This window comes from Vombatus ursinus, unplaced genomic scaffold (assembly GCF_900497805.2).
Source record: "Vombatus ursinus unplaced genomic scaffold, bare-nosed wombat genome assembly UNPS02014893.1, whole genome shotgun sequence".
Lineage (NCBI taxonomy): Eukaryota > Metazoa > Chordata > Mammalia > Diprotodontia > Vombatidae > Vombatus > Vombatus ursinus.
The window spans coordinates 6,314,752-6,340,263 of record NW_020954671.1 but is presented as its reverse complement, the minus strand read 5'-3'; the positions used below and the strand labels follow the sequence as shown (position 1 = coordinate 6,340,263).

At 37.3% G+C, this 25,512-nt stretch overlaps 1 protein-coding gene across 1 annotated transcript in view; it reads right to left on the bottom strand.

Annotated features, from left to right (window-relative positions):
• PRKCH (protein kinase C eta) overlaps positions 1–25,512 on the bottom strand; it is a 221,872-nt gene that overhangs the window by 103,285 nt on the left and 93,075 nt on the right. The window contains exons 5-8 of the mRNA XM_027842860.1: positions 24,781–24,910; positions 21,617–21,744; positions 16,383–16,526; positions 15,894–16,067 (exon numbers count right to left, since the gene is read on the bottom strand). Of these exons, the coding sequence (XP_027698661.1) occupies positions 15,894–16,067; positions 16,383–16,526; positions 21,617–21,744; positions 24,781–24,910 (576 nt within the window). The remainder of the gene's footprint in view (positions 1–15,893; positions 16,068–16,382; positions 16,527–21,616; positions 21,745–24,780; positions 24,911–25,512) is intronic.

The window sequence follows — 25,512 nt, the reverse complement described above, 5'->3', positions numbered from 1 at the left end:
ATATGAACAGGCAGTTTTTAGATAAATCAAAACAATTTATAGCCATGTGAAAAAATGCTCTAAATCATTATTGATTAGAGAAATGCAAATTAAAACAACCTTGAGATATCATTTTATACTTACCAGAAGGGGAAAGTGACAAATATTGGAAGATATGTGGAAGATTGGGACACTAATTCATTGTTGGTGGCATTATGAAATGATCCAACCATTTTGGAGAGCAATCTGGAATTATGCCCAAAGAGTTATTAAACTTCTTATACCCTTTGACCCAGCAATACCACTATTAGGTCTATTTCCAAAGACAATTAGGGAAACAGGAGAAGAATCTATATGTTCTAGAATATTTATAGCAGCTCTCTTTGTGGTGCCAAAGAACTGGAAACTGCAGAGATGCTTGTCAATTAGGGAAGGCTGAACAAGTTGTGGCATATGATTATGATGGAATATTACTATGCTATAAGAAATGATGAGCTTAGAAAACAAGGATAGACTTGCATGAAATAATGAAGAGTGAAATGAGTAGAACCAAGAGAACATTGTATACAGCAACAGCAATATTGTTTTAAGAACAATTTTGAGTGAATAAGTCATTTTGACTATTATAAATACCTAATGGTATTATAAATGCCTAATGGTAGCCATCTCTAGGGCAGGGGTGGGGAGGAAGGGGGAAAAAGGAAGGCAAAAAGAAATTTTCATAATAACTTTATTATATATTTAAAAGTGAGTTGTACATAAAAAATTGGCAGTTTCATGTGCAATCATCTTTTTAAAATTATACTATGTTATGGAAATGCTTGTTTTATTCCATAAGTTCAAAATAAAAGTTAAATAATAAAAGACTGCTAATCATTGTGTTCTAGAGCTTATTTTATATTGACAAAAGGGCTTATTCTTTTCAATATCTATAGGGACAGGATACTGTAGCTAAATCTAAGATTGACCAACATAGGAGAATTCTTACCAGAAATGAAATAACTAAGACATAAATTCTTTGAATTCTATCTCAAAGCAGAGAATTTAACATAGATTAATTTTGTCTTTTGGGATGGAATGGAAGTGCTCCAGACACTGAAATATGTAGCACTGGTACCTTTGCCAAGCTGTCATAATTACTACTCTCTCCAAGTACAAGAACCCTGATGGGCTTTACATTCAATCATAGCTGTAGTCTAAAACCTTGGGACCCATCTGCTAGGCAAAACAGAAGCATAAACTTTCTGCTGAAAAATTTTTTTTGATTGACTAGGAGTTTTATCTTCCAGCTCAACATTCATTCTTCAACTACCTTCAAAGCATGATGATTCTATTTTGCAATTTTACACTATTATGTATTATTTATATTTGCTTCACATAACTTATAGCCAACTTGACCCAAAAGAAGATAGGACCATGTCTTTTATTTCTTTTATACCCCTTACAGCATCTTGAATAGAACTGAGCACTCAATTGATGATGATTGATTTGTACTGAAATATTTTATCACTTTGGAACCCATTTCATTTGTAACTTCCAATCTGTGTTTTTTGAGTGACCTTGGCAATTCAAGTCTATTATTTACTTTTACAGCCAACAAGCTGTCTACAGTTTGTCAGCTCCAATAAAGGTTTATACTTAGACTGAGAAAAAAATTCTAACCAGCTAGCTGCAAATGCCTTTATAAGCCATAGAATCATAGAATCTTAAGAATCAAAGAAGTCATCTAAACCAACTCCTAATTGAGACATGAAACTTCTCTGTGACATTCCTGACACCTAGCCACCCAGCATTATCTGAAGATCCTTAAAGATGTCCAGTGACGGGGAACTGATGACCCCTCTAAGTCAGTCCACTCCATTTGTAAAGAGATCTAATTGTTAGGGAGTATTTCTTTAAATTCACTTGAAATCTGCTTTCCTTGAACTTCCAAACCTTCATTCTAGTTCTGCCCTCTAGGGGTAAGAGTAAGTTTAATCTATTTCTACATTATAAACTCTTCAAATATTTGAAGACTGTGATGATGTTCATCCTTAGTCTTTTCTTCTCTCGGTTAAGTATCTATAGCTCTTCTCAAGCAATCCTCATATGGTAGCCATCCCTTAACAAACCTGATTTTAAAAAAAGGTCAAAGTGTTGTTATATTCTACATGCTCATGACATCGAAGGAATACACCAAATTCATCTTCATACCCCCATAACCATTGGGTGAAGGAATCACTACTCCTGCCCCACCCTCCACGGCAATGTGGTAATAATGGAAAGAGCACTATACTTAGCCAGACAATCTGAATTCTAGTCCTGGCTTTGTCACTTACTAGCTGTATAAGTTTGGGTAGATCACTCTTAGGGCCTATTTCCTTACTTATAAAAATGGATCTCCTCTGCCTTTTCTCTCAGCAGCAGACCTCAATTTGTATTTCATTGAGAAAACAGAGACCATCCATTGTGAGCCTTCCCTTCTCCATACCAGATGTCCTCATCCTCAAAAAACCTTTACTTTTCCTGTCACCACCTCACACTATTTCATCTTTTCATAGACAAATTCCTAGAAAAAGTCATATTTATTTGTTACATCCACTTCCCTACCTACATTCACTTCTCAAATCCTGTTAGCCAGTAACTTATTGTGATACTGAACCTGCTCTCTCTAAGCATTTCTTAACTGCTACATTTGATGACCCTTTCTTACTACTCATCCTACCTCACCTCATTGTAGCTTTTGCCATTTTTGGTCACTATCCACTCCAGGATATTCTCTATCTCCTTGGTTTTCACAACACTGCTCTCTCTTCCTGGTTCTATTCCTACGTGCCTGCATCATCAAGTATCCTGACCCCTATGCATAGGCATAAGCCAATGGTTCTACATGGTAACCAAACTGGCCATGAGCTGCTCATGGAACATTGTCTCCACACCTAGAATTCACTTCTTCTTCACCTCTCTGTCTCTTATAATTCTTAGTTTCATTTGAGGCTCAACTCAGGAATCAATTCCTGAAAAGGAATGTCCTGATTTTCACTCCCCACCAGTTAGTTTTCTCTCACTCTTTCCCTTTTTTTCTCCTCTCTTTCTCTCTCCTCTTCTTCCTCTTCCTCCTCCGCCTTCTTCTCCTTCTTCTTCTTTTTCTTCTTCTTCCTTCTCTCTATCTCTCCCTCTCTCTCCCCTTATTCACATAGACTCAGATAAAAGCTAATTGTATTGATTGCTCTAACAGGAAAAGTGAGCTCCTAGAGGGGTACAGGGTAATTTTTTTGCTTCTGAATGCCTACAGTCTTTTGTATATGTGCTTTGTGCCTAGTAGGTACTTATTAAATGTTGTTGAATATATGCATGAATTCCCTTCCAGCTCTAATTATCAGAATATGGGGTAATAAAAATTTTATAAATAATAAAAATATAAATTTAAGTCAGTATTTTCAATTTTTTCCCACTAAACTTTTTATTGGAAATGTCAAGAATTGGAGTGAATTCTTAAGTGAACAAAGGATAGAAGTTATTTTTAAAAAGATAAAACTGTTACTTTCAATTACATGAAGCTGAAAAGTTTTTATATAAACAAAATTAATTCAAATAGAATAAGTAGGAAGCAATTAATTATGAAAATCTCTTTGAATCAATTATCTCTGATAAGGATCTAATATCCAACATACGTAAAGAATTTATGAATATATAATACAAAAAGCCATTCTCTACTCAATAAGTGGTTAAGTTATATGAAAAAGCGTTTTTAACAAAGGGAAAAAAAACCCATTAACAACCACATGTAATATTGCTCCAAATCACTAATAATAAGAGAAATGAAAGCCAAAACAACTCGAGGTTTCATTTTCCACCCAACCAACTGGTAAAGATGACTAAATATAAGACATTCAATGTTTGGGCAAAGATGAAACATTTAAAAAATAACACAAAGGAGATCACAGAATGAAATTTAGAAGGAGACATAGACAAACAGGATAGTTTTAATACTATCATGGTAAATTTATAAGAACTGAATGAAGGAAGTTTCAGGTCTCATATATGATCATTTTTTAAAACAAAGATGCTACACTAGAAATAAAATGATACACTAATATACCAGTGCTGAACTGAAAATTGATCTAACCATTCTGGACAGTCATTCAGAATCATGACAATAAAGTGACTAAAATGACCAGAGATCCCACAGCCAGGCATAATGTTGCCAGAGATTAAAGATAAAAAGTTATAGCAGTACTTTTTATAGCAGTAAAGAATGGGATAATACAAAGTCAATGCCCATCAACTGAAGGCTGGCTAAACAAGTTGTGGTACATGAACATAATAGAATGTTTTTGTTCTGTAAGAAACAATGAGCATGAAGAATAAATATAGGGAAGCTTGGGGAGACTCATGAACTGATTCAAAGAGAAGCAGAGTTAGGGAAATGAAATACACACCGAATGCAACAATATAAGGGGAAAGAACAAAAATTGAAAACTGAATGTGAAATCATCATGGTTGACCCCAAAAACTCCTATGTGAATGGACCTCTTTCCCTTCTTTGAAGAGAGTTAAGGGAATTATGCATGTAGGATACTGCTGAATGGATTATTTTTTCCTTCATTATAATAGAGATGACTTTTTGGGAGTGACGGGATAAGGAAAATATTGGAAAATGTAAGGGAATGTAAAATAAAAAAATTAATATTTTAAAAAGCAATCAAAATAACAATTAAATGGAAAAAACCCCAAGAATAGCCAAAATGACTACCTTGAATTTTAGTTGCAAGTAATTTCTCATCCATGTTCTAGAGCTACATTCCACAATGAAATGGCTAAAATCCAGGCAATTGCAGAAAGGAAAAGGAATGATACCAAATTAATTCACAAAATAATATACGCTGAAAACTGTGTTATCTCCATTTTTTAAAAAAGAAAACCTAGAGCTAAGACAAGGGGGCAAACAATTATCCCATATCATTCTGTTGATAAGCAGCAGAATGGGGAATAAAGTTATTCAGTTAGGCCATCAGAAATCTTGGATTATATTTCCTTTTTTTTTTTTTTACCACTAATACAATGGAAGAAAAAGAAAAAAATAAGGGAAAAGAAAAACTGAAAATTTAATAATGTCCCTTTTTTATACCTCAAATTAATTACCTCAGGAAATTACTAAGCATTAGAAGGGAATGTAATGTTCAGGTTTGTTGTCTACTTTAATCTCAGTCAACAGCAAACTGCAACAAATGAATCGTAAGCAAATTCATCTACATTTGGGATAATCACTGCTTAGAAAATGGAAGAAACCCAACTGTCAAATAGATTGAGAGGGGCCTCTCCAGGTAAATTTTCAAGGTCCACTAAACCAATACATTACATTTTCAGTCTTGATTCTTTGAATTCTTGTACTATGGATCAGCAGCATGGATTAGCATACGTGTTTTGTGGGGTCTAGGATTTCTGTCTACTACTACACATGGTAGCTTAGCAGAGGGTATTTCAGGCTCCCAGAAAAGTCTACTGTATGAGGCCTTGACAAATTTAATCCTTAGATGTTTGTGCTCAGCACCCCTTCTAGAAATCAAAGAGACCTCCAGGGTTTTCCAGTTTCACTCACCACTATCCTCACCTAACCCAGCATCACAAAGCTTCCTCCACAAACACAGGATGCCACTGCAATTCCAAGCAAGACACAAAGATTTCCCTCCAACAGCCAAGACTGCTGTTTCCTTCCTAACCCCCAGCCTTGGCAGAAGCTCAGTGGCTGGCCTAGACTTCCTGCTTCTGCCAGATGCTAAGTAATCATGCATGGAAAAGAAAACAACATTGAAGGTGTCGGCTGAAATGCAGGCAGAACTGGATACTACCTTGGGCAAACTCTATCCTAAAGGAAGAACATGGGGAAACTTAACGTTATTATTCCAAAAAATTTACAAAGCACTTTTACATTTGCAAGTCTTAGAATCTGACTTTTCAGAGATATTCCTCTCAATAGCCCTTTGAGAAAAGTGAATATGAGTTTTAGCTTCAGTCTACAAGTCTGTAAAAATAAGGGGATGTAAATGACTTTGCCGAAGTCGGGTAGGTTAGTGGTGAAGTTGGATATAGAATTCATAGAGCTGAAACTGATAATTATTCAAAACCTTCATACTGTGTGATACAATTTCTAGAAATACTTTTCAAAGGTTACTTCTATTCCTACATGCCTATGAAAATGTTTTCTTACCCAGAAATATATTAATGAATCTAACAAACACCAGAAGTATCAAATGACTCAAAAACTTTAAAAGAATTTTTTTATAATTTTACTATAATTTCTTCTATCTATACAAATGTAAATTAAATACAAATAATTATAAATTGCTAGCATTTATATAATCCCTACTACGTATCAGGTACTATGCTAAGTGCTTTACAAATATTATCTCATTTGATCCTCACAACAGCTCTAAGAGGAAAGTGCTATTATTATCCCCATTTTACAGCTGAGGAAACTGAAGCAGATAGGTTAAGTGTCATGCTTGAGGTTACACAGCTAGTAAGTATCCGAGGCTAGATTTAAACTCGTCTTCCTGACTCCAGGCCCAATGTTTTAGCCACTGAATTATTATAATTATAAGCAGATGTTTTAATTTTGCTTTGAAATAAAAATTTTCATCCTACTAGCTCTAGTACATGCAAATGCACCATCCATTGATGTAGTTTGAACCATAGAGTCAAGACACTGGCTATACAAAGGTTAAAAAGTAATATAGTTTCTGTTCTCTAAAAGTTTGTGTCCTATCATACTCTTAATTTTGCCCTGGAATCCTTTTCCTGCTCTCACATTCAAATCATATCCATCTTACCTATATTTAATCCAAGCTAAGCTTCACTGTCTGCTTTTTCAACATCTTAGCTCCCAGGATAGATGGAAAAGGCTGCAACATTATGCTACCGGGGTCTACTACAAATTTATGTTGGGTAGTCTAAGCTGGCTCCTTCCTGATGCTCAGCAAGTCTTTTATTCAACTCTTATCAGCCCTTTATTACATTCCATAGGAGAGATGTTCAGAACTTTTCCATTCTCCTTAAACCCTTAACGCTTATCTCTCTTGATTTTATGCTGATGGTCTCATCTATTTTGCTAAGAAAACCGAGTATAATCAAGGTGAACTCCTTCAACTCCTTCTCATTATGCCTCAAAACCTCTCAATATTTTTAAACTCTATTGTACTCCTTCCCTCTTATTTTGGAAGAGGCAGCCTACCTGTCCAAGGCTAACCACTCCATCTACTTCCTCTGGGGTCTTTGTTCCCTCCCTCCAGGAACTTCAAACCTCCCTTTTTCTACTCTCTCTCTCTTTTTCTGGCACAATGTCTTGCACATAAGATAGACCCATAGATAACATAGATACAGGGTACAAAGATGCTGGTTAGAATAAATTGACAAATCTGGTAACCCCTAGCCAACCACAATAACAACAACAAAAAACAAACAAACCAAAAAACTCCCAATGCTTTCCTTAACCACCTCTGCATCTTTTGGTTTCTGTTGAGACAAATCCTTGATCTTTGCGAGTATCTATCCTCATCCCTCTTACTATTCTGTTGACAGCTGTTGTTCATTGTTTAGTCATTTTTCAGTTGTGTCTGACTCTCTGTGATCCCATTTTTGGGTTTTCTTGGCGAAGATACTAGAGTGGCAGCTCATTTTACAGATGAGGAAACTGAGGCAAACATGGCTAAGTGACTTGCCCAGGTCACACAGCTAGTAAGTGTCTGAAGCCAGATTTGAACTCAGAAAGATGAGTCTTCCTGACTCCAGGCTCAACACTCTATCCACTGCACCACCTGGCTGCCCTTATTTCCAGCTTGTCCCTCTTTTTCCTTTGCCCCTTAAAGTGTTATTTCCCCAAAGTTCTGTTATTAGCTTTCTTCTTTTCTCTCTCTTCTGTTGGTTGCTCATCTAGATTACCACTCTCCCCACCCCACCTCCATCTTAGGTAAATTTGAAAGTTTATCCAAGAGCTAAAAGTGCTGAGAGTCCAAAGGAGGTTCTCACTTCTGTTTGGGTTAGACCTGAAAAGGCTTCATAAAGGAGGAAGCATTTGAATTGGGTCTTAAAAAACAGGAGGAGGCTTTCAACTGGTAGATATTCGGACAGATTTGGATGAGGTGGGGAAGGGCATTCTAGTAACAGCACCTTCCAAGAATAAAAAATGAAGACAACAACAAAAGCAGGGGAGCTCTTCATGGAATGGGCAGATAATTCCATGTGTCTGGAGATTAGGACATCTTATGGAAAATAATGTGGGATGAGTCTGGAAAGGTATGTTGGAATTAGAATGTCAGAGGCCTTGAATGCCAGGTGAATGAGTACGGGATTTATATTGCAGGTAATGGGAATCCACTGAAAGTTTTTGGGCAGGGAAGTGATGTTATTGGGGTGACACATTAGGAAGATTAAAGTGGGTCGGGGCAGTAAAACAGATTGAAGTAGAGATAGACCACAGGTTGTGAGACTAATTGGGATGCTATTTACATGGCCTAGGTGAAAGGTCTGAGCTAGGGAAGGGCAGCTAGGTAGCACAGTGGATAGAGCACTGGGCCTGGAGTCAAGAAGACTTGTTTTTATGAGTTCAAATTTTTCCAGTATCTTTGCCTTCGAAACCCCAAATGAGGTCGTGAAGAGTCAGACATGACTCAAATAACAGGGTGATGGCAAAAGAAATGAAAAGGAGAGGCAAGGTGCAAGAGGTATTTTAAAGATATAATTGGTTAGATATTTAGACATTTTTAAGATATAATTGATTAGATATCTTAGAAGAGGAAAGAGAAGTCAAAGATAATTCTAAGGTATTGATCTTGGGTGACTGAGAAATTAGTGTCACCATTAACAGAAATAAAGAGGTCAGGAGGAAAGTCAGTGTTTGAGAAAAGCTCAGTTTTTGAGCACGTTAAGTTTGAGGAGTTGGCAGGGCATCTGGAAACCAGTTGGAAATTCATTTATGGAATTCAGGAAAGAAGTAGGGACTAGAGACTGACATAAATGTCAACTACATAGAGACGACTGATGAAGCAATGGGAAGGGAGGAAACAAGCATTTATTAGGTACCTCCTATGTGCCAGGCACTGTGTCAATAAGCACTTTAACAAATACTATCTCATTTTATCCTTGCAACAAGCCAAGGAGGCAAACGCTCTTATTATCTTGATCTTGTAGTTGAGGGAACTGAGGAAGACAGATGTTAGGTGACTTGGCTATGGTCATTCAGCTAATAAGTGTCTGAGATTGGATGTGAACTCAGGTATTCTAACTTCAAGCCCAGTACTGTATCCACCGCGCCACTTAGCTCCCTCTATGGGAAAAGTTGCATAATGCCTTCAACTTAGCAAGACCTTAAAATGCCAAGTTCAAAGGTAGAGGGGACTCTAACCCTGTTTAAATCCTATGAGATATAATAAGAACTAAAAAAAAAACAGTATAGACAAATGATGTATTTGTACTCACTCCACGAGTAGGAGGTATTTTTTCATAGCACACAATAAGTACAATGTAAGCATTCTGAAATCCATCCCATCTGGGTAAAATGACACAGTTGAGGTTCGGAGGTGGTGTCAGACTATACTTTTAAAGCACAATGGGGCTTTGTGAAGAACATCCAAGAAGGCAGTTTATTACTGAAAGAGATGAGCCTCTGCCAGCAACTCAAGTTTTCCTACTTTGGCAACGACTCATGCAAACTTCACTGGGACAAAGGATATAAATGAATAGTAGCTGAGATTTGCAAATTCTGCTGACCTGGACAGAGTCTGATGTAGTAATTGGGACCTTTTCCTGAAAGGAACTGATAGCCAGTGGGCCAAGGACATCAGTAGGGAGTAAGAACATTGGGCTTTTGTCACTTTTAAGGGAGAATCTGCACTTCCGGTGACATAGATAAACTGTGGGCAGGGCTCTGGACAGACCTTCCACAAAGAAACACCAGATTTAAATTTAAGTATTAAGAAAATATGATGAATGACATCAATTCATTTCACTAAAGAGGTGGTCCAATCCACTGAAGCTTGCCAGTAAAGTATGGTTTTGAAGCTCATAATAAAAGCAGGTCTGTGGCACCCAGCACAAATGTTGTTTTATGTTCACTGCTCCACATTTCCTTACTGTCAGCTGTTCAAAAACATTTCCTAACTGTGAATGAAATGATTTAGTTTGTGTTTGGTGGCCCACCTGACTAGTATTTACTCTTTCTTTCTCCTACCTCTAAAACTTCTTTCTCCCTTTTGCTGACCAGCTGACCAGAAAACATAAAAACCTTAGACACTGAGATAAATGGAAAATATCATGAGATTGGTCTTTTCGGTCACCCTCATGACAAAGAAACCTCTGCTCTGAAGCCTTTTCCAGTCTCCACAGTTGTAAATTTCTCCTTTGACTGATCTAATACCAAGGTCCTATGCACAATATTTTCTTTTTTTTCCATATTATTCATGTTGTGAAAGAAAACACAGACCAAAAAACAAACCTCACTAAAAATTTAAAAAGTAAAAAAAGTGTGCTTTGATTTGCATTCATACTCCATCGGTTCTTTCTCTGGAGGTGGATAGGATTTTTCATTATAAAGTCTGTCGGAATTGTCTTAGATCATTGTATTACTCATAATAGTTAAGTCATTCACAGTTGATCATTTTTACAATATTGCTGTTACTGTGTATAATGATTTGGTTCTGTTCACTTCACTTTGCATCAGTTCATGTAAGTCCTTCCAGGTTTTTCTGAAGTCAACCTGCTCATCATTTCTTATAGCACAATAGTATTCTATCACAATCATACACCACAACTTGTTCAGCCATTACCTAATTGGTGGGTATCCCTTCAATTTCTAATTCTTATGCACAATATTTTCATTGCAACCCATCCATACCCTTGCATTCTGGGAAATTCTTATCCATAAATTTCATGGTGGGTCTCCCAAACTCCTTGATGTCCTTCATCTGTCCTTCATAGCATGCAGATGATTCATTTGCTATCTTTCAGTTTGATTAAATGACCAGCCTAATTCCTTTCTCCCTCACACAGTTGATGATACACTGTATGCCACTTCTTTCATGCCAAGTCAATTTTTGCCACCTAATTTCAAAGCCTAGGACTTTTTACTCTCTCGTATCCTCTCTGTTCTTTCATAGTTATCCTGATCTATATCTGGCCACTGGACTCAGATGACTCTGGAGGAGAAAGTGAGGCTGGTGACTTTGCACAGCCCTCCCTCACTCAAATCCAATTCAATTACAAGTCATGTCATCATCTCCCTGATGTCATGGTCCTTTTTGAGGACAAAAAACAAACCACAACCTCTTTCATATACAATGAGATACAATGGTTTGCCAATTCTACCTCCACAAAATCCCTTATATCCATCCCTTTCTCTCCATTTATGCCATTACCACCCTAATTCAGACATTAATCTCCTTTTGCCTAGATTATTGCAGTAGTCCAGATGTCTCTCTGAATCCAGCCTCTCCCTCCATTCCATTTTTCACAGAGCTGCTGAATGGATATTCCTGAAAGCATAGGACTGGTTACATCACTCCTCTCACTTCAATGGCTTCTATTTCCTCTAGAACAAAATCCAAACTCCTCTGGCATTTGAAAGTATTCATAATTTAGCTCCAACCTAACCTTCCAGGCTGATTGTATGTTACTCCCTCTCCCTAGAATATTCTATACATTACAGCCACACCGGTCTACCTGCTGTTCCCAGTGCTCTAATAAATGATGAATATAATGAAAAAAGAGAAGCATGGTAAGACTTATATGAACTGATAACATAAAGTAAACAGAACTGGGAAAACAATATGCACAATGACAAAAATAATGCAAACAAAGAGAAAAATAAAAATTTTAAAAGAATGCTATGAAATTTACACGACTGTTTACCCCTAATGTACCTCCTCCCTTCACTGAAGAGATGGAGGATCATGAGTAGGGAATAAATTATAAACTATCACAATTGGTTGATGCGCTAGTTAGTTTTATTAAATAATTTTCTTCTCTTTTTTATTCTTTATTATAAAGGATGGCTCTCTGGATGGATTAGAAGGGAGAGATGATAGATTTGGAAATGAAGGTGATGTAAAATAAGAAGATAGTAATAAAAATGCCGATTGAATTGAATGATTAATACTCTGCAACTTACTCCCAACCACGCATCTCTTTACCACCCTTTGGGTCACTTAAACTATACTCAGATTCTTACAGAATCACACACTCTCTCTCATCAGGATCAAAAAAATACTGTATTTACCCTGTGACCCTTACTCAGTAACTCCAGGCTCTTGATTTTAAAGGGACTAAAAAGAAAATGACCCTGCTTCTTTAATGAAATTCCATTCTGTAGACACGAGAGGACTCCTCACTCTATTTAAAACTATTTTTGTCCCGTGACTTTCAGTCTATTCACACCTTTTTGTTCTCACATTCCACTCTCCCTCTCCACATTGTAGAGGGTAAGATTACTTGATTTCATGAACTCTACATCCCAGTCAAACTGGTCTATGAGCTATACACTGTAGTCAGTGTTTCATCTCCCGTCTCTGCTTTTACATAGTCTGTTCACCATGACTATAACAAATGCCCTCCAGTATATCTTCCTCCCCAGTGCCTTGCACAGTACTCTGCACACAGGAGATGTTTACTAATTGATTTTCTTTCCCTCCCAGATTGATACTTTTGGCATGGTAAACTAGGTCATCTTCTGTCTTAATTCTTACCCAGCCCGTAGTCATTGAACGGGCATTGCCTCAGACAAAATGAGAACTGGGAAAGACCTTGATTTCAAAAGGCTGAGGTCACTCACTGTATCCTGGGCTACTGCCAATTGTCTTGACTCTTGTCTTACCACTGGTCTTTGATGACTCTGGAGGAGACAGTGAGGCTAATGACTTTGTACAGCTCTGCCTCACTTAAACCCAATTCACTCACAAGTCAAGACATCACCTTCATGATGTGTTGGTTCTCTTCAAGAATGAAGGAGGATCAACAACAAGGATGCCCTCCTTGAGTCCTCATCTTGGAATCTATAGCTTCCTTCAAGGCTGAAAATTTTAAAAGCCCTGGGCAAGAAAATAAAGTTAAAAGGGGCATTGATTTTTCCTCACTACTATCTATTGAAGGCAAGATATTGCAAAGAGAAAAGTTGGTTTGTGGAGTACACAACTGACTAAGAAGGTAGCATTTGGGAATGGAATTTGGATTTCTGGATTATGGCATGAAAAACTGGGAGATAGGGGCAGCTAGGTGGCACAGTGGATAGAGCAATGGCCCTGGATTCAGGAAGACCTGAGTTCAAATCTGATCTCAGACACTTGACACTTATTAGCTGTGTGACCCTGGGCAAGTCACTTCACCCCATTGCCTCGGAAAAAAAAAGAAAAGAAAAAAAGAAAAACTGGGAGATAAATACCTGGCCAGGTATGTAGTATACATAAATATAAATGGCTGCTAAGAATCTATTTGCTAGGTGTCTTGAAAATCTAATCAAAAGGCCTTTAAAATAAAAGGGGTGAGGGAAGAAGAAAACTGCCAATATTTCCCCAACCTAGATACCGCAAAGAATACCTAAAATGAAGGAAGAAAAATAGCATTTGGTACAGGCAGCTTATTATAATATCAAGAGTACAGACTCTAGACCCAGAGGATGTGCATTCAAATCCTATCTGTAACGATTACTACCTTTAGGACTTTGGGGAATTGACTTTATGTATGTGGGTATCAGTTTCCTCATTTGTAAAATGGGAAGTTAGACTAAATAGCTCTGGATAGATCCCTTTCAACTATGATCTTATGATCCTAGGAGTTCACAGGAGACGAAAGTCTAAGAAAGGAGTTTGTGATAAAATCTATGACCACAAAGGTATATATACCTGGGATGGATAACTTATCATATCCAGTGATCTGGAAAGGTTAGTATTGGGCTGAATGTGAGAAGATGAATATTAATATGTACAAATTCAATTGCATGACTTTGGAAACAAGGTACAAGTTGCCACAAAAATTTGAATTGTGATATACATATGTTTAGAGAAAGAAGAGGAAAGAGGTTATGTTTTAATTGTCATCTGTGAGAATGAAAAAAACCAAACAAACAAAAAACCCCACTCCTTTTAGTTTAGAGGCACCTGCTACTATTCTTTTTCTTTTCTGAACCAAAACCACTTCAATTCATCTCTTATGTAAAAATTTTTGTTATTGTTGTTTAGTTGTGTTCAACTCTTTGTGATCCCACTTAGGATTTTCTTGGCAGAGATAGTGGAGTGGTTTGCCATTTTCTTCTCCAGCTCATTTTATAGGTGAGGCTTGCCTAAGTTCACACAGCTAGTAAATATCTGAGGCTAGATTTGAACTTAGGAAGAGGAATCTTCCTGACTCCAGGCTCAGCACTCTATCCAATACTGTCACCTAGCTGCCCAACTGATTCATCTCTTGGATAGAAATACAATGTCCCAATAGTTTTAGTGTAAATTTTAAGCTTCTTACAGTAACTATTAAAATTATCTTGTGGCAATGACTGCCATCTAGTGGCCAACTTGAATTAACTACGAGGAAAAGTGCAGCAATTAAATTTAAGGTCTGAAACTCTGAAGACTGCATCTGTCATACAGATAATTTCACAAATGCTTATCCTGTGATACAATGGATAATCTGGAATGCTTCCAGAAAACCTCTGCATTCATGAATCTCTGAACCTTTCCTAAAAGAGTTAATTCCTTTCCTAATATTTCCCCCACTTTACTGTAGTATCAGCTGAAGTTTCAGAAAGTCTTTTCACACAGGTCTAGGGTGAGATGTTCCCTAGAAGTCAGGAACAGCAATTTTTAAAAACAAATTTACTTCATCAGTTAGAGAAACATCAGCCAAAGAAATATTTATTATCTAGGTTTAAATATTGCCAGTTGATTAAAGACTATTTAAGTTGCTAGAGTTAGGAGATGGCTTATTTTTTCTGCTTTCTACTTGCCAGCTATGTGACATTAGGCATTAGACACTTAACCTCTTTACAAATAAAATCAGTTTCCTTATTGCTAATGGGGGACAACAATTTGTGTGCTGCCTACCTTACAGGGCTACTATTCCTTATTTGTAAAATGGGATAATAGGAGCACCTACTTCCCAGGTTTGTTGTGAGGATAAAATGAGATATTTGTAAAACATTCTGCAAATGTTAAAGGGTTATAGAAATGCCACCATTATTAGCCATTATTGTTGAGAGAAAATTATTTTGTAAACCTTATAGTGCTATGTAATAATAATAATAATAATAATAGTAATAATAATAATAATAGCTGAAATTTTACAGTATGCAAAGATGCATAAAGTACTTCACACACATTTTCTCATATGACCCTCACAACCGTCTTATAAATCATGGACTACAGGCAGAGGTGTACTGGAAAATGTTTCCCAAAAAAATGTCTGAAGAATATACTTTTTAGTTTAACCTACTTAACCTGTTTAAAAGTCTACCCAATCAACAAAACAATAAATCAAGCCCTGATTTTGTAGCATTTGCCAATGTGTAAACACACACTGAAACTTTAACAATAAGCTCTCCGCAGTCAGTTTCAGCTGACTTTGCATCGCCCTGACTATAGGTCCTATTATCCCTATTTTGTGGAAGAAGCTAAGGTTCCAGATGTTAAGTAACTTATCCCATGGTCAAACAGCTAGTAAAAGTCAAAATTCAGAATGAAATCTAGGATTTTCTTGACTCCCAAAGCAGGCAGGAATGGGTCTGCTAGTTAATGCTTAGCCCAAAATCCATTACTGTGTTATTGCGGTCCAGTCTTCAAGACAGAGCTGGATTAAAGAAAATTCTTATAATATACTGCTTCATATTTTCTATATCCCATTATATTCAGTTTCCAGAGTAAAAGACTATTAATCTAACCTGAAGACCAAATCACACTTACAGGGGTCTGAAAGCAGCAGAATAGTTGGGTAAGGAAGGGGTGATTTCGGGCCAGGGCTAGGATCCTTTTCTCCGTCATCGTGCACTCTACATCATCATCCTGTAGGATCACGTCCTTCTTCAACACTTTCACAGCATAGAGATTGCCAGTTTCTTTTATTCTGGCAAGCATCACCTATTGTGTAACAAAAATCAGAAATGTTAGGGAACACATATTGTGGATGTACCTGGGTGGGGGGGGGAAGGGAGGCATGGTGCTAGATTTCCACTTGGATTTGGGTTTGAATCTCGGCTCTGCCACTTTTTACCTGTGTGCCCCTGGGCAAGACACTTAGCCCATTCTAGGTCTCAGTTTCCCAAGTTGTAAAGTAAGGGGGTTGGAAAAAATGACTCCTAAAGTTCCTTTGAGCTCTAAATCTATGGTTCTATGATCATACAAATACCATTCAATAAAATCAACAATCATTTATTAATTTGAGACAAAACTAACCTTCCCAAAACTGCCCTTTCCCAACATTCGGATGAACTCAAAATCTTCAATACCAAGTCGGTTAGATGAGGATACACCAATACCATTGCCCTCTTTTATGCTTTCCTTTCCTTGTCGCTTTAGGGGTGACCTGGAAATTAGCTTCTGCAGGAGAAAGGAGCAAAATGGTTACTCAGAAATCTCAAAGAAAGTACATGATATTTTGACCACAAAAGGGACGAACAATACCAGATAGCTCACCTTCTGGCAACATCTTTCCTAGCAAGGTCATCATCCACAACCCAATAAAACAATCATAAACAGATCTCTTCAGTTTGATATATGGCCATATTCCCCCACACAAAGCTCCATCAACACCAGCTCCTGATTTATGGTGGTTTACCATCATTTCTGGTGGAATCATTTTTAAGTCTACACCTCTCGCTTTTATTTTGTATGTAAAGTTAAGTGTAAAGAAGGGAACAGTGTGCCATGGAAGGCATCATAAGACCCAAATTCTCGCCCAATTCTGTCACTAACTAGCTGTGTAAACATGGCAAATCACTTATTCTCTCCTGGCCTCAGTCTCCTCTGTTACTAGACTATATGCTTCTTGAAGGCAGGTATTTTGACCTATTGAAATTTTGCTTATTCTCCAAGGCACTACAGAGTTCCCAGTACTCTGAACAACAGGAGCACTTAATAATATTTGGTGATTTGAGAAGCATCAAATAACTAGAATTGAAGTGGAAATGTCTAGTGATTGGGAATGGCTTAACGAGTTGTAGTTCATGAATGTAACAGGGATATTACTGTGCTATAAAGATGATGACTACAGAAAAGCACAAGGAGTCATATAAACTGATATAAAGTCAATTAAACAAAACTAAGGAAGCAATAGAAACAATATCGATGGAAAAAAAAAACAGCAAAATAATTAAAACTAAACTTCTAATGACCAAGTATGGCCCCAAAGAAGAGAAATGGAGAAGTCACTTCTTCCATCTTTGAAGTTCTGGGGGACTGTTTTTCATTTTAAATTCAATTTTAATCATTCAATTTAAAATTTTTTGTTAAAAAGGATTATTCCTGGAGTGGGTGGGTGGGAGTAGGAGAGAAGAGGTTACACTGGGAAATGGAAATGTAGGTGATGTAAAGACAAAAGCTATGAATAACAATTTGTTGTTGCTGTTTTTTTAAAGAATCATTTGTTGAATGAATAAATAAATGCTGAAGTGAAATCCCTGTCTTTCAAAGAGTTCGATCAGAGGCTAGATGTTCACACATCAAAGATATTGTGGAAGGGATTTCTGGCCGGGATGTTGGACTAAGTGATCTCTGAGACCCCTTCCAGATCTAGGTTTCTATGATTTCTTGAAAAGTGTATGGCAGGACCTCGATATCAGACTTTGTATTCAGCAGTCATTAGAGTTCAAGAGTGCCACCTGCTGGCAGTTTCCTAAGGGAGCAGCCTTCACACTTGCAGTAAGGATTTCAAGATCTGAGAACTTTGTGGCCATAGATAAACAGAGAATGTGCTCAATCAAACATGGCTAATCCCACCCAGCTAACACCCTTTTCTTCTAATACAATTAGAGTTATTACCTCCCTACCCCCACCCAATAATAAGAAGCAATTTGTGAATTTTTAGGTTTCTCATATTTATCAATAATGAATCTACCACAAAAACCTAAAATGTCTATGGTTTTTGACCCTTTGAACCAATGAAATCTATCTTAGCAACTTTAAAGAAGGATTGGCAATTTGCCCTCTGTGTATTAGACCAGAAATTCAGATAACCATTTACTCACAATCCTCAGCCTGGCCAAAAAGTCCATTTAACTAGTCTCTCCCAACAGAACCCTGACTAGAAATGTTTTTTGAGTGTTAAAATTATTAACTCATATTTCATTTTTCTGGTCCAGGAAGGAGGTGGTGATGCTGGTAGTGGTGGGGATGAGGATACAAGAACAGAACTCAAAGCTTCACAGCACTCAAAGTTTCTAACGGCATTTTCATTGATCCTCTATTTTGCCAGGCTCTTCTAATTTAATTTAATTTTAAAAGATAAATGTTCTAGTGATTCTCCTTAAAAAATCACTATCATTTTCTAATGGCTCTACGGCACTACAGAACATGCTCCATGTAACAAAATATAATACAATAAAATAAATCAACATATTGACTATGTCTGAAAATGTATGCTTCATTATATATGCATTGTATTATTATATTATATATAAATCATATATAGATATAATATATTACATATGTATGTGTGTGTGTGTATATATATATATATATGTTACATATGTATGTTTCTATAACCCACCACCCCTGTGATGAGGCAAAGGCAGTATGCTTCCCCATATTAACATTTACCTGCAGACCCCTGCCTACACTCCTGAGGAAAGAAGTAGTATATTCTCTCCCTCTGAAACCTATTCTGTCCGTCCCAGGCAAGTTGGGAGAGTGAGCCCAAAGGGAGTACAACAAGATCAACAAATTTGAAAACTGTTTGGAAGAGGGAGGGGGGTAAGGTAAAGGAGAGAGAAGTACTGAGGATGAGGATAATGTAGCAAGATCTGTTATGGAAGCCCATCTCCATATTTTTCATAAGAACTTCATGAAAGATTTTATCATATGCCTTAGGCAAATCAATTCCCAAATATCTCACAGGCCTTTGTTATAAATTAGGTTTAAAATATTTTCTAGATGTTTATTTTTAGTATATAATAAAATATTTTTATGAATTCATCTTGTATCTTCCAATTCTGCCGAATTCATTTTTTTATAATTTGGTTGAGGCTATTGATTTTTTTTTTAGGTATAACCATATTTTGACCCCTTCATTTATAATGTTTATCTCTTCAATATCTTTTTTTTCCTGTTACTGTAATTCCACAGAAGTGGAAGAAGTAGGTACTTTTTTGAAACTTGAAGCATGAGTTTCTATACTTGTCCTGGTTTAATTTCATCTTATTGAGCTTGGCTCCTACTTCTAGCCTAGTAAAATCTTTTTTTTTGGACATCTGATTCTGCCATTCATTATGTTCACTAACCCTTCCTTGCTTTGAATCACCTGAAAAATTTATAACCATGCTTTTTATGTTTTCATCCAAGATGTTAATAAAAATGCTGAATAGGATAAGGCCAAGGACAGATTCATCTAGCATCTAAAGGAAATCTATTCCAGGCTGGTACTGACAAAAAACAAATTGATTACAATGTAGTTCAACTAGATATGAATTCATTTAACTATAGTGTTACCTAGCATACACTTTTTCCACCTTGTCCACAAAGATATCAAGAGGTATTGCAATATATTTTGCTAAGATCTAGATATACCATAGCATTCCTGTAGCATTCCTCTGATTAGGTATAAGGACTATTTAAAAAATGAAGTTAACTTGGGATTACTTCTCCTTTGAGAATTCCTGCTGACTCCCGGTAGACACTAATTTTTCTATTTACTTACCAACTGTCTAATGAATAATCTGTCCTAGAATGTTGCCTTGTATTTTTGTCAAGTTCACTGGACTTTAGCCTCATAAGCCACCATATTTTCATTCTTAAAAAATTGGGTGGTGGCCTATCTCAGAATTCCTCTCCATGATTTTTCAAAGATTGATGACTTTATTAACACATTTGTAGAATAGTAGTGGGAGTCATTTGAGCTCTGCCATACTAGTTTTGTGACCTTAGGTAAGCTATTTAACTTCATCTAAGCTTTGGTTTCATCGGCTGTAAAACGTTAACAATAATACTTGGCCTGACTACCTCACAGAGTTATTATGAGGATCAAATAGGTTAATAGAAGTAAAATTCTTTGGTAACCTGTAAAGCACCATATAAATGTCAGATATTAGGAGGAAGAGGAGAGCAAAGAGCAAAAAGAAGATTGCAGAACTGCGATGTAGAAGGAAGCTTAGAGTTTATCTACTCCAATGTCATTATTTTACAGAGGAGGAAACTGGGGCCCAGAGAAGGCCCTTACCCAGTGCTGCTAGATGGTACAATGGATAGCTCATTGGTCTGGGAGTCCTGAAGACCTGGGTTCAAATCCTGCCTTAGACACATACTAGCTGTGTGACCACGGGCAAATCACAGAGGATTAACCCTCTGTGAACCTCAGTTTCCTTATCTATAAAGTGGGGTTAATAATAATAGCACATACCTCATAGAATTGTTATGAGGATAACATATCAAAGGATAAGTTATAAACTCTGATGTGTATATATATATATGTGTACACGCATATATATTCACATATAATATGAGGATAACAAATCAGAAAATATATGTAAAACACATAAAATTTAAAGTGCTATATAAAAGCTGGTGGTTGTTGTTATTATTATGGTTATCTAAGATTATACAAGGAGTAAATTGTAAAGATGGAATTTGGCTTTTCTTCAGAGGCAGCTAGGTGGCGTAGTAGATAGAGCTGTGGGCCTGGAGTCAATAAGACCTGAGTCTAAGCTTGGATTCAGACACTTAGTAGCTGTGTGTGCTTGGACAAAGTCACTCAACCTCTGTTTGCCTCAGTTTCCTCAATTGTAAAATGGGAATCATAATCGCACCTACCTCCCAGGGTTGTTTGCTGTGAGTATCAAATGAAATATTATTTATAAAGTGCTTAACACTAGGCACTTAATAAATGCTCATTCCTTTTTGCCGTGAGACCCCTCCTTCCCTCCCATAGCAAGTCCTCACTAACATTGAAAAAAACTCCCCCAAGTCACCTAACCCCAACTGCTTCCCTCTACCAAAAAAAAAGAAAAAGAAAAAGAAAAAAAGCTCCATATGACATGAATCAAAGAACTTTAAAGCTAGCACAGACCTAAGAGATCATCTAACCCTCAGTGTACAGATGATGAAACTGAGGCCCAGAAAAGTTAAGAGATTTTCCCAAAGTCACACAGCAAATCAAGGATAGCACAGGGCCTAAAATCTCTCCCAGTGCCAAGCTTGATGCTATTTCAACTACACCCTGATTGATTCTTCTCTTTATTTCGATATCTATAAGGGACTATTAGTATATGTTTTAACTGCAAATTAATACAACTAGGCAGACAGACCAATCACTGACTAATGGTAAGAAGTTTGTTTACAGAGTGAAATGCTCTTAAAAGAAAGCAATAAATCCATTGCATCTGCCCAGGTCAGCTTTGAATGAGAAGAGGACTCTGACTCACGCTTCCCACATTTATAAAGCCCATAAAGGCAACACATAAAAGAAAGCAAAATCTCACCGAAGCTGGGGAAATATTTCCAGGTTGAAGGCCCATTCCTGCCAAAGTCTTTGCTAACTCCACTGCATTCACCCCACAGTTAGGCGCCACATTGGCTTGGCATCTTTTATGAACGTTCATTTTACAGACTGGGGAAAGAAGAACAAGATCCATGTTTATTTAAAAAAGAGAGAGAGAGAGAGAGAGAATGTGTACAGCTGAAAAACAGGTTTCTTGGTTTAATGGACCAAGATCGGGTCCACACATCCTGTAATGGACATATCCTCTTGCAAGAAACTACAACTGTTATTAGGGTCACCTTACTGCCACTTAGAAATTCTAGACCGAGATAGAAAACTGAGATTATTGCATAATAATACACTTAATATAGCTATTTTTCTCTGTGACAATGATGTCATATGCTCACCCAAATTACATGATATATATTTACGTCTATCATGTTTATTTATATTTACATTATACACTATATATTATATACACACATCTCGGTGATCCTTTTGGCTCAAAAGCATTTTTTTTGAAGAGTGAAGATCTATGATTTAGTTAATGTGGGTAACCCCCAGTGTGGAAACTCCCTCTCCCAAGGCAGATCAGCGACTCATCTGGAACTTAGCATCTTAGAAAGTTGCCTGGGACAATGAGAGGTTAGTTAGTTTTCTTACCTGTGGTTACCCAGCTAGTATGTCTGAGAGGCAAAACGTGAACCCACATCTTCCTGACTCTATCCACTAATGGAGATGATCCCACAGTGCCTTGGCACATAGTAGCCACTATATAAATGCTAGCTATTGTTGTTATTACTGTGTCAGCTTCTCTTCGACTCTAAAATAAAGACCTAAAAGTTCACAGCATGGATAATTTTAGTTCAATTAAATAAAAAGAAATGGAACCATGTTAACTAACTCGATTTCTCCCAGCAGTGAAATAAAGGTCTAAAATCATGCCGAATGAACACAGTGGAAACATTCTCTCTGGCAGCAACCCTCTGAATAATGACACCTGCTGTTTCTGAGTATTGTTGAGGCTGGAAAGACGTGCTGCACAATAGTCCGGGCATCCTGTGGGGTTGTGGTTCTCAGGCTGTGGTTCTATATTGCTTCACAGAAATAATCAAAGGTTTTTTTCCCCCCCTAAACATCTTTTCTTTTTAAGGTCAGTGCTGCTTTGTTCTAGTTTCATGCAAAGTTAAAATAATCCAAGAGCCAAAAAAGGTAGCAAAGCAATAATAGATGCAATGTTACCAACCGAAGTGTTTCACTTCTCATCTTTGGCCGTCTGGTAAATGGAGACTCACGGGACCACAGATAGAGAGCTTGGCAATGTAGAACAACTAGCTAGGGTTTCCAATAGGCCAGGGTTGCCATATTGTGCACTATAGGAAGGGATTAGTAAATGGTGTCCTAGCAGCCTGGAAAGTTCTTTAAAAAAAATGAGCCACTGAATAGTAGACTAGATGATCTTCTAAGAAAGAAGATTTTCTTTTCTTTTTTTTTGTAGCTCTCTTCTTATTAAAAAAAAAACAAAAACATCTAGGCAATTTAACTATCCCTAACCTCACCAAGATTCCTACTTTCTGCCCTCTTTCCCTTGCTTCCTACTGATGGATTCATAGGCAGTGAGGTGGTACAGCAGATAGAATGATGGGCCTGGAGTCAGGAAGACGAGTTCAAATCTTAATTCAGACACTTATTAGCTGTGTGACCCTGGGTACATCACTTAACCTGTTTGCCTAAGTTTCCTCAAATGTAAAATGAAGATAATAATAACAACTACCTCCATGGGTTGTTGTGAAAATAAAATGAGATAAGAGTTGTAAAGCACTTAGCACAGTGTCTGGTTGTGTAAATGTAAGTTATTACTATTACTAATTTTTTAGCCTTATCCTTCAGTAGCTTAAGATGGGTTGGTACATTTCATGCCTGTCAAATTGAAATGGCAACTCTTTATGGGTGATTTATTCAAGACAAACAACCCCTAAATTACAGGCTATGGAAAAGCTGTAACACCCATTTGACAGAACAGGATGGCTCTGCTCCTGCCTTAGTAAACCCTTTTTACAGAAAAGGCTCTCAAATTTTCTTAACGTATTATAACAGTAGGGGCTCTCCCTTTTGCCTCTAGAGGGCTAGGACTGCTTCAGACCAATTTTTCTTACAAATATACAACTGAGGAAGGACATGGCCAAAGTCCTGTATTAGCACAAACATAGCCTTAGTACATAAGATGCTGGAGGGCAGGGAAGAGGGAGAGAGGGAGGGAGAGAGGGGGGCAGGGGGTGGGAAGGAGAGAGAGACACATGGAGAGGGAGAGGAAGAGGGAGACAAAGAGAGAGAGGGAGAGGAAAAGGAAGCGGGGGAAAAGGGGGTAAAAGTGAGAGGGAGAGAGGGAGGAGGAGGGGGAAGGGGGAGGGGGAGAAGGAGAGAGAGGGAGAGGGAGAGGGAAAGGCAGGGGGGGAGAGAGAGAAAGAGAGAAAGAGAGAGAGAGAGAGAGAGAATGAGAATGCAATATGGACACAATAAAATTGTGGGTTAGCCAGCATAAGAAAGGAAACACACTGAGTTACCCACATGGCTGTGCCTGCCCCATTCAACAGAAGCTCAGTTCAAAAACTGAGCAATTTAAAGCTCCTAAGGTCAGTGATAAGTGACCACTGTACTTCCAGTCTGAGTGAGATGGGGAGACCCAATCTTCAAAAAGCAAAACATGTACCAAAAAATAAACACATAGAAAAACACTGACTTATTTTTTCTTCAAATTCATTCCTGTCTATCCCTGATTACAGCAACTATAGCTATTAATCTACTATTCTCTACATAATACCCAAGGTACTCTCCCATCCATTCATGTCCTCTTACTCCCAACTACCACTAGCTATTACCCTCCTCCAAATAATTCATTAAAATCCTTTTCAACATTTGACTAAATATTTTAAAGTTATTTCTTCAAACCAATTTTGTGTTTAACAGAAGTTATTAAGGCATATTATAAACGTGGCTGATACACCATGATCAATACCAGTTGATATGAATACAAGACCCATGAAGAAGTTGTTAAAGTTTTGCAAAATATCTAAAATCAATCATCAGAGACCAGCTTTGATTTCTTTGGAATCCCAAGATCCCATAGCTTGGAGTGACAAAAAAAATGTAAATAACATCTCTCACTTTTACACTGCAGTCCTTGTCTCATTATTCCCCAAAGCAGGGAGCCACAGTGATCACAGAAGGTGGGCACTTTGTAGTTGTGAACACTGAATTTGTGGGGAATGTTGATTCCAAATCTCTGTTCAGAATTCTGCAAGAAATAAAAGACACAATGGGAGATATGATTTCACTAAACATTAAATTGAACATTCGTTTAAAAAACAGCAGGCTATCCTCCCCTCCCAAATATCAGTTATGACAATGCCACCTGGACGTGACAGATCCCTGTTGTTTACATAGTGGTACTCTCTATATCTCTATACTATTCATTGGCTTTACTGTGAAGTAACTTTAAAAACAATTTTTCCAGATACAACTAGACCCTTTTCTTCTCATCTCCCCTAACCTCTGAAAATTTTGCTTCAGAATTAAAATTTCCTCCTATAGTCTTCTTCAGGAAAAGCATGTAGTAGAATTCCAAGGGGCATTGGAGACAGTGCAGTACAACACTCCACCTCTCATTTTACAAATTAGATAATTGAGCCCCAGATGGTAGAAATTACTCTTCCAGGACTTCACAGATAGTAAGGAGGTTTGCTGTCACAAATGTTCTTCAAGAAACAGTATCCCAGCAGTAAATGGTATCTGGGGCATATATTCCAGAAAATGGAATGGGGAAAACGTACATATTAAGCATTTACTGTGTGCAATACACTGGGGAGGCAAACAGAAAAATGGCAGCCCTGCTCTCAA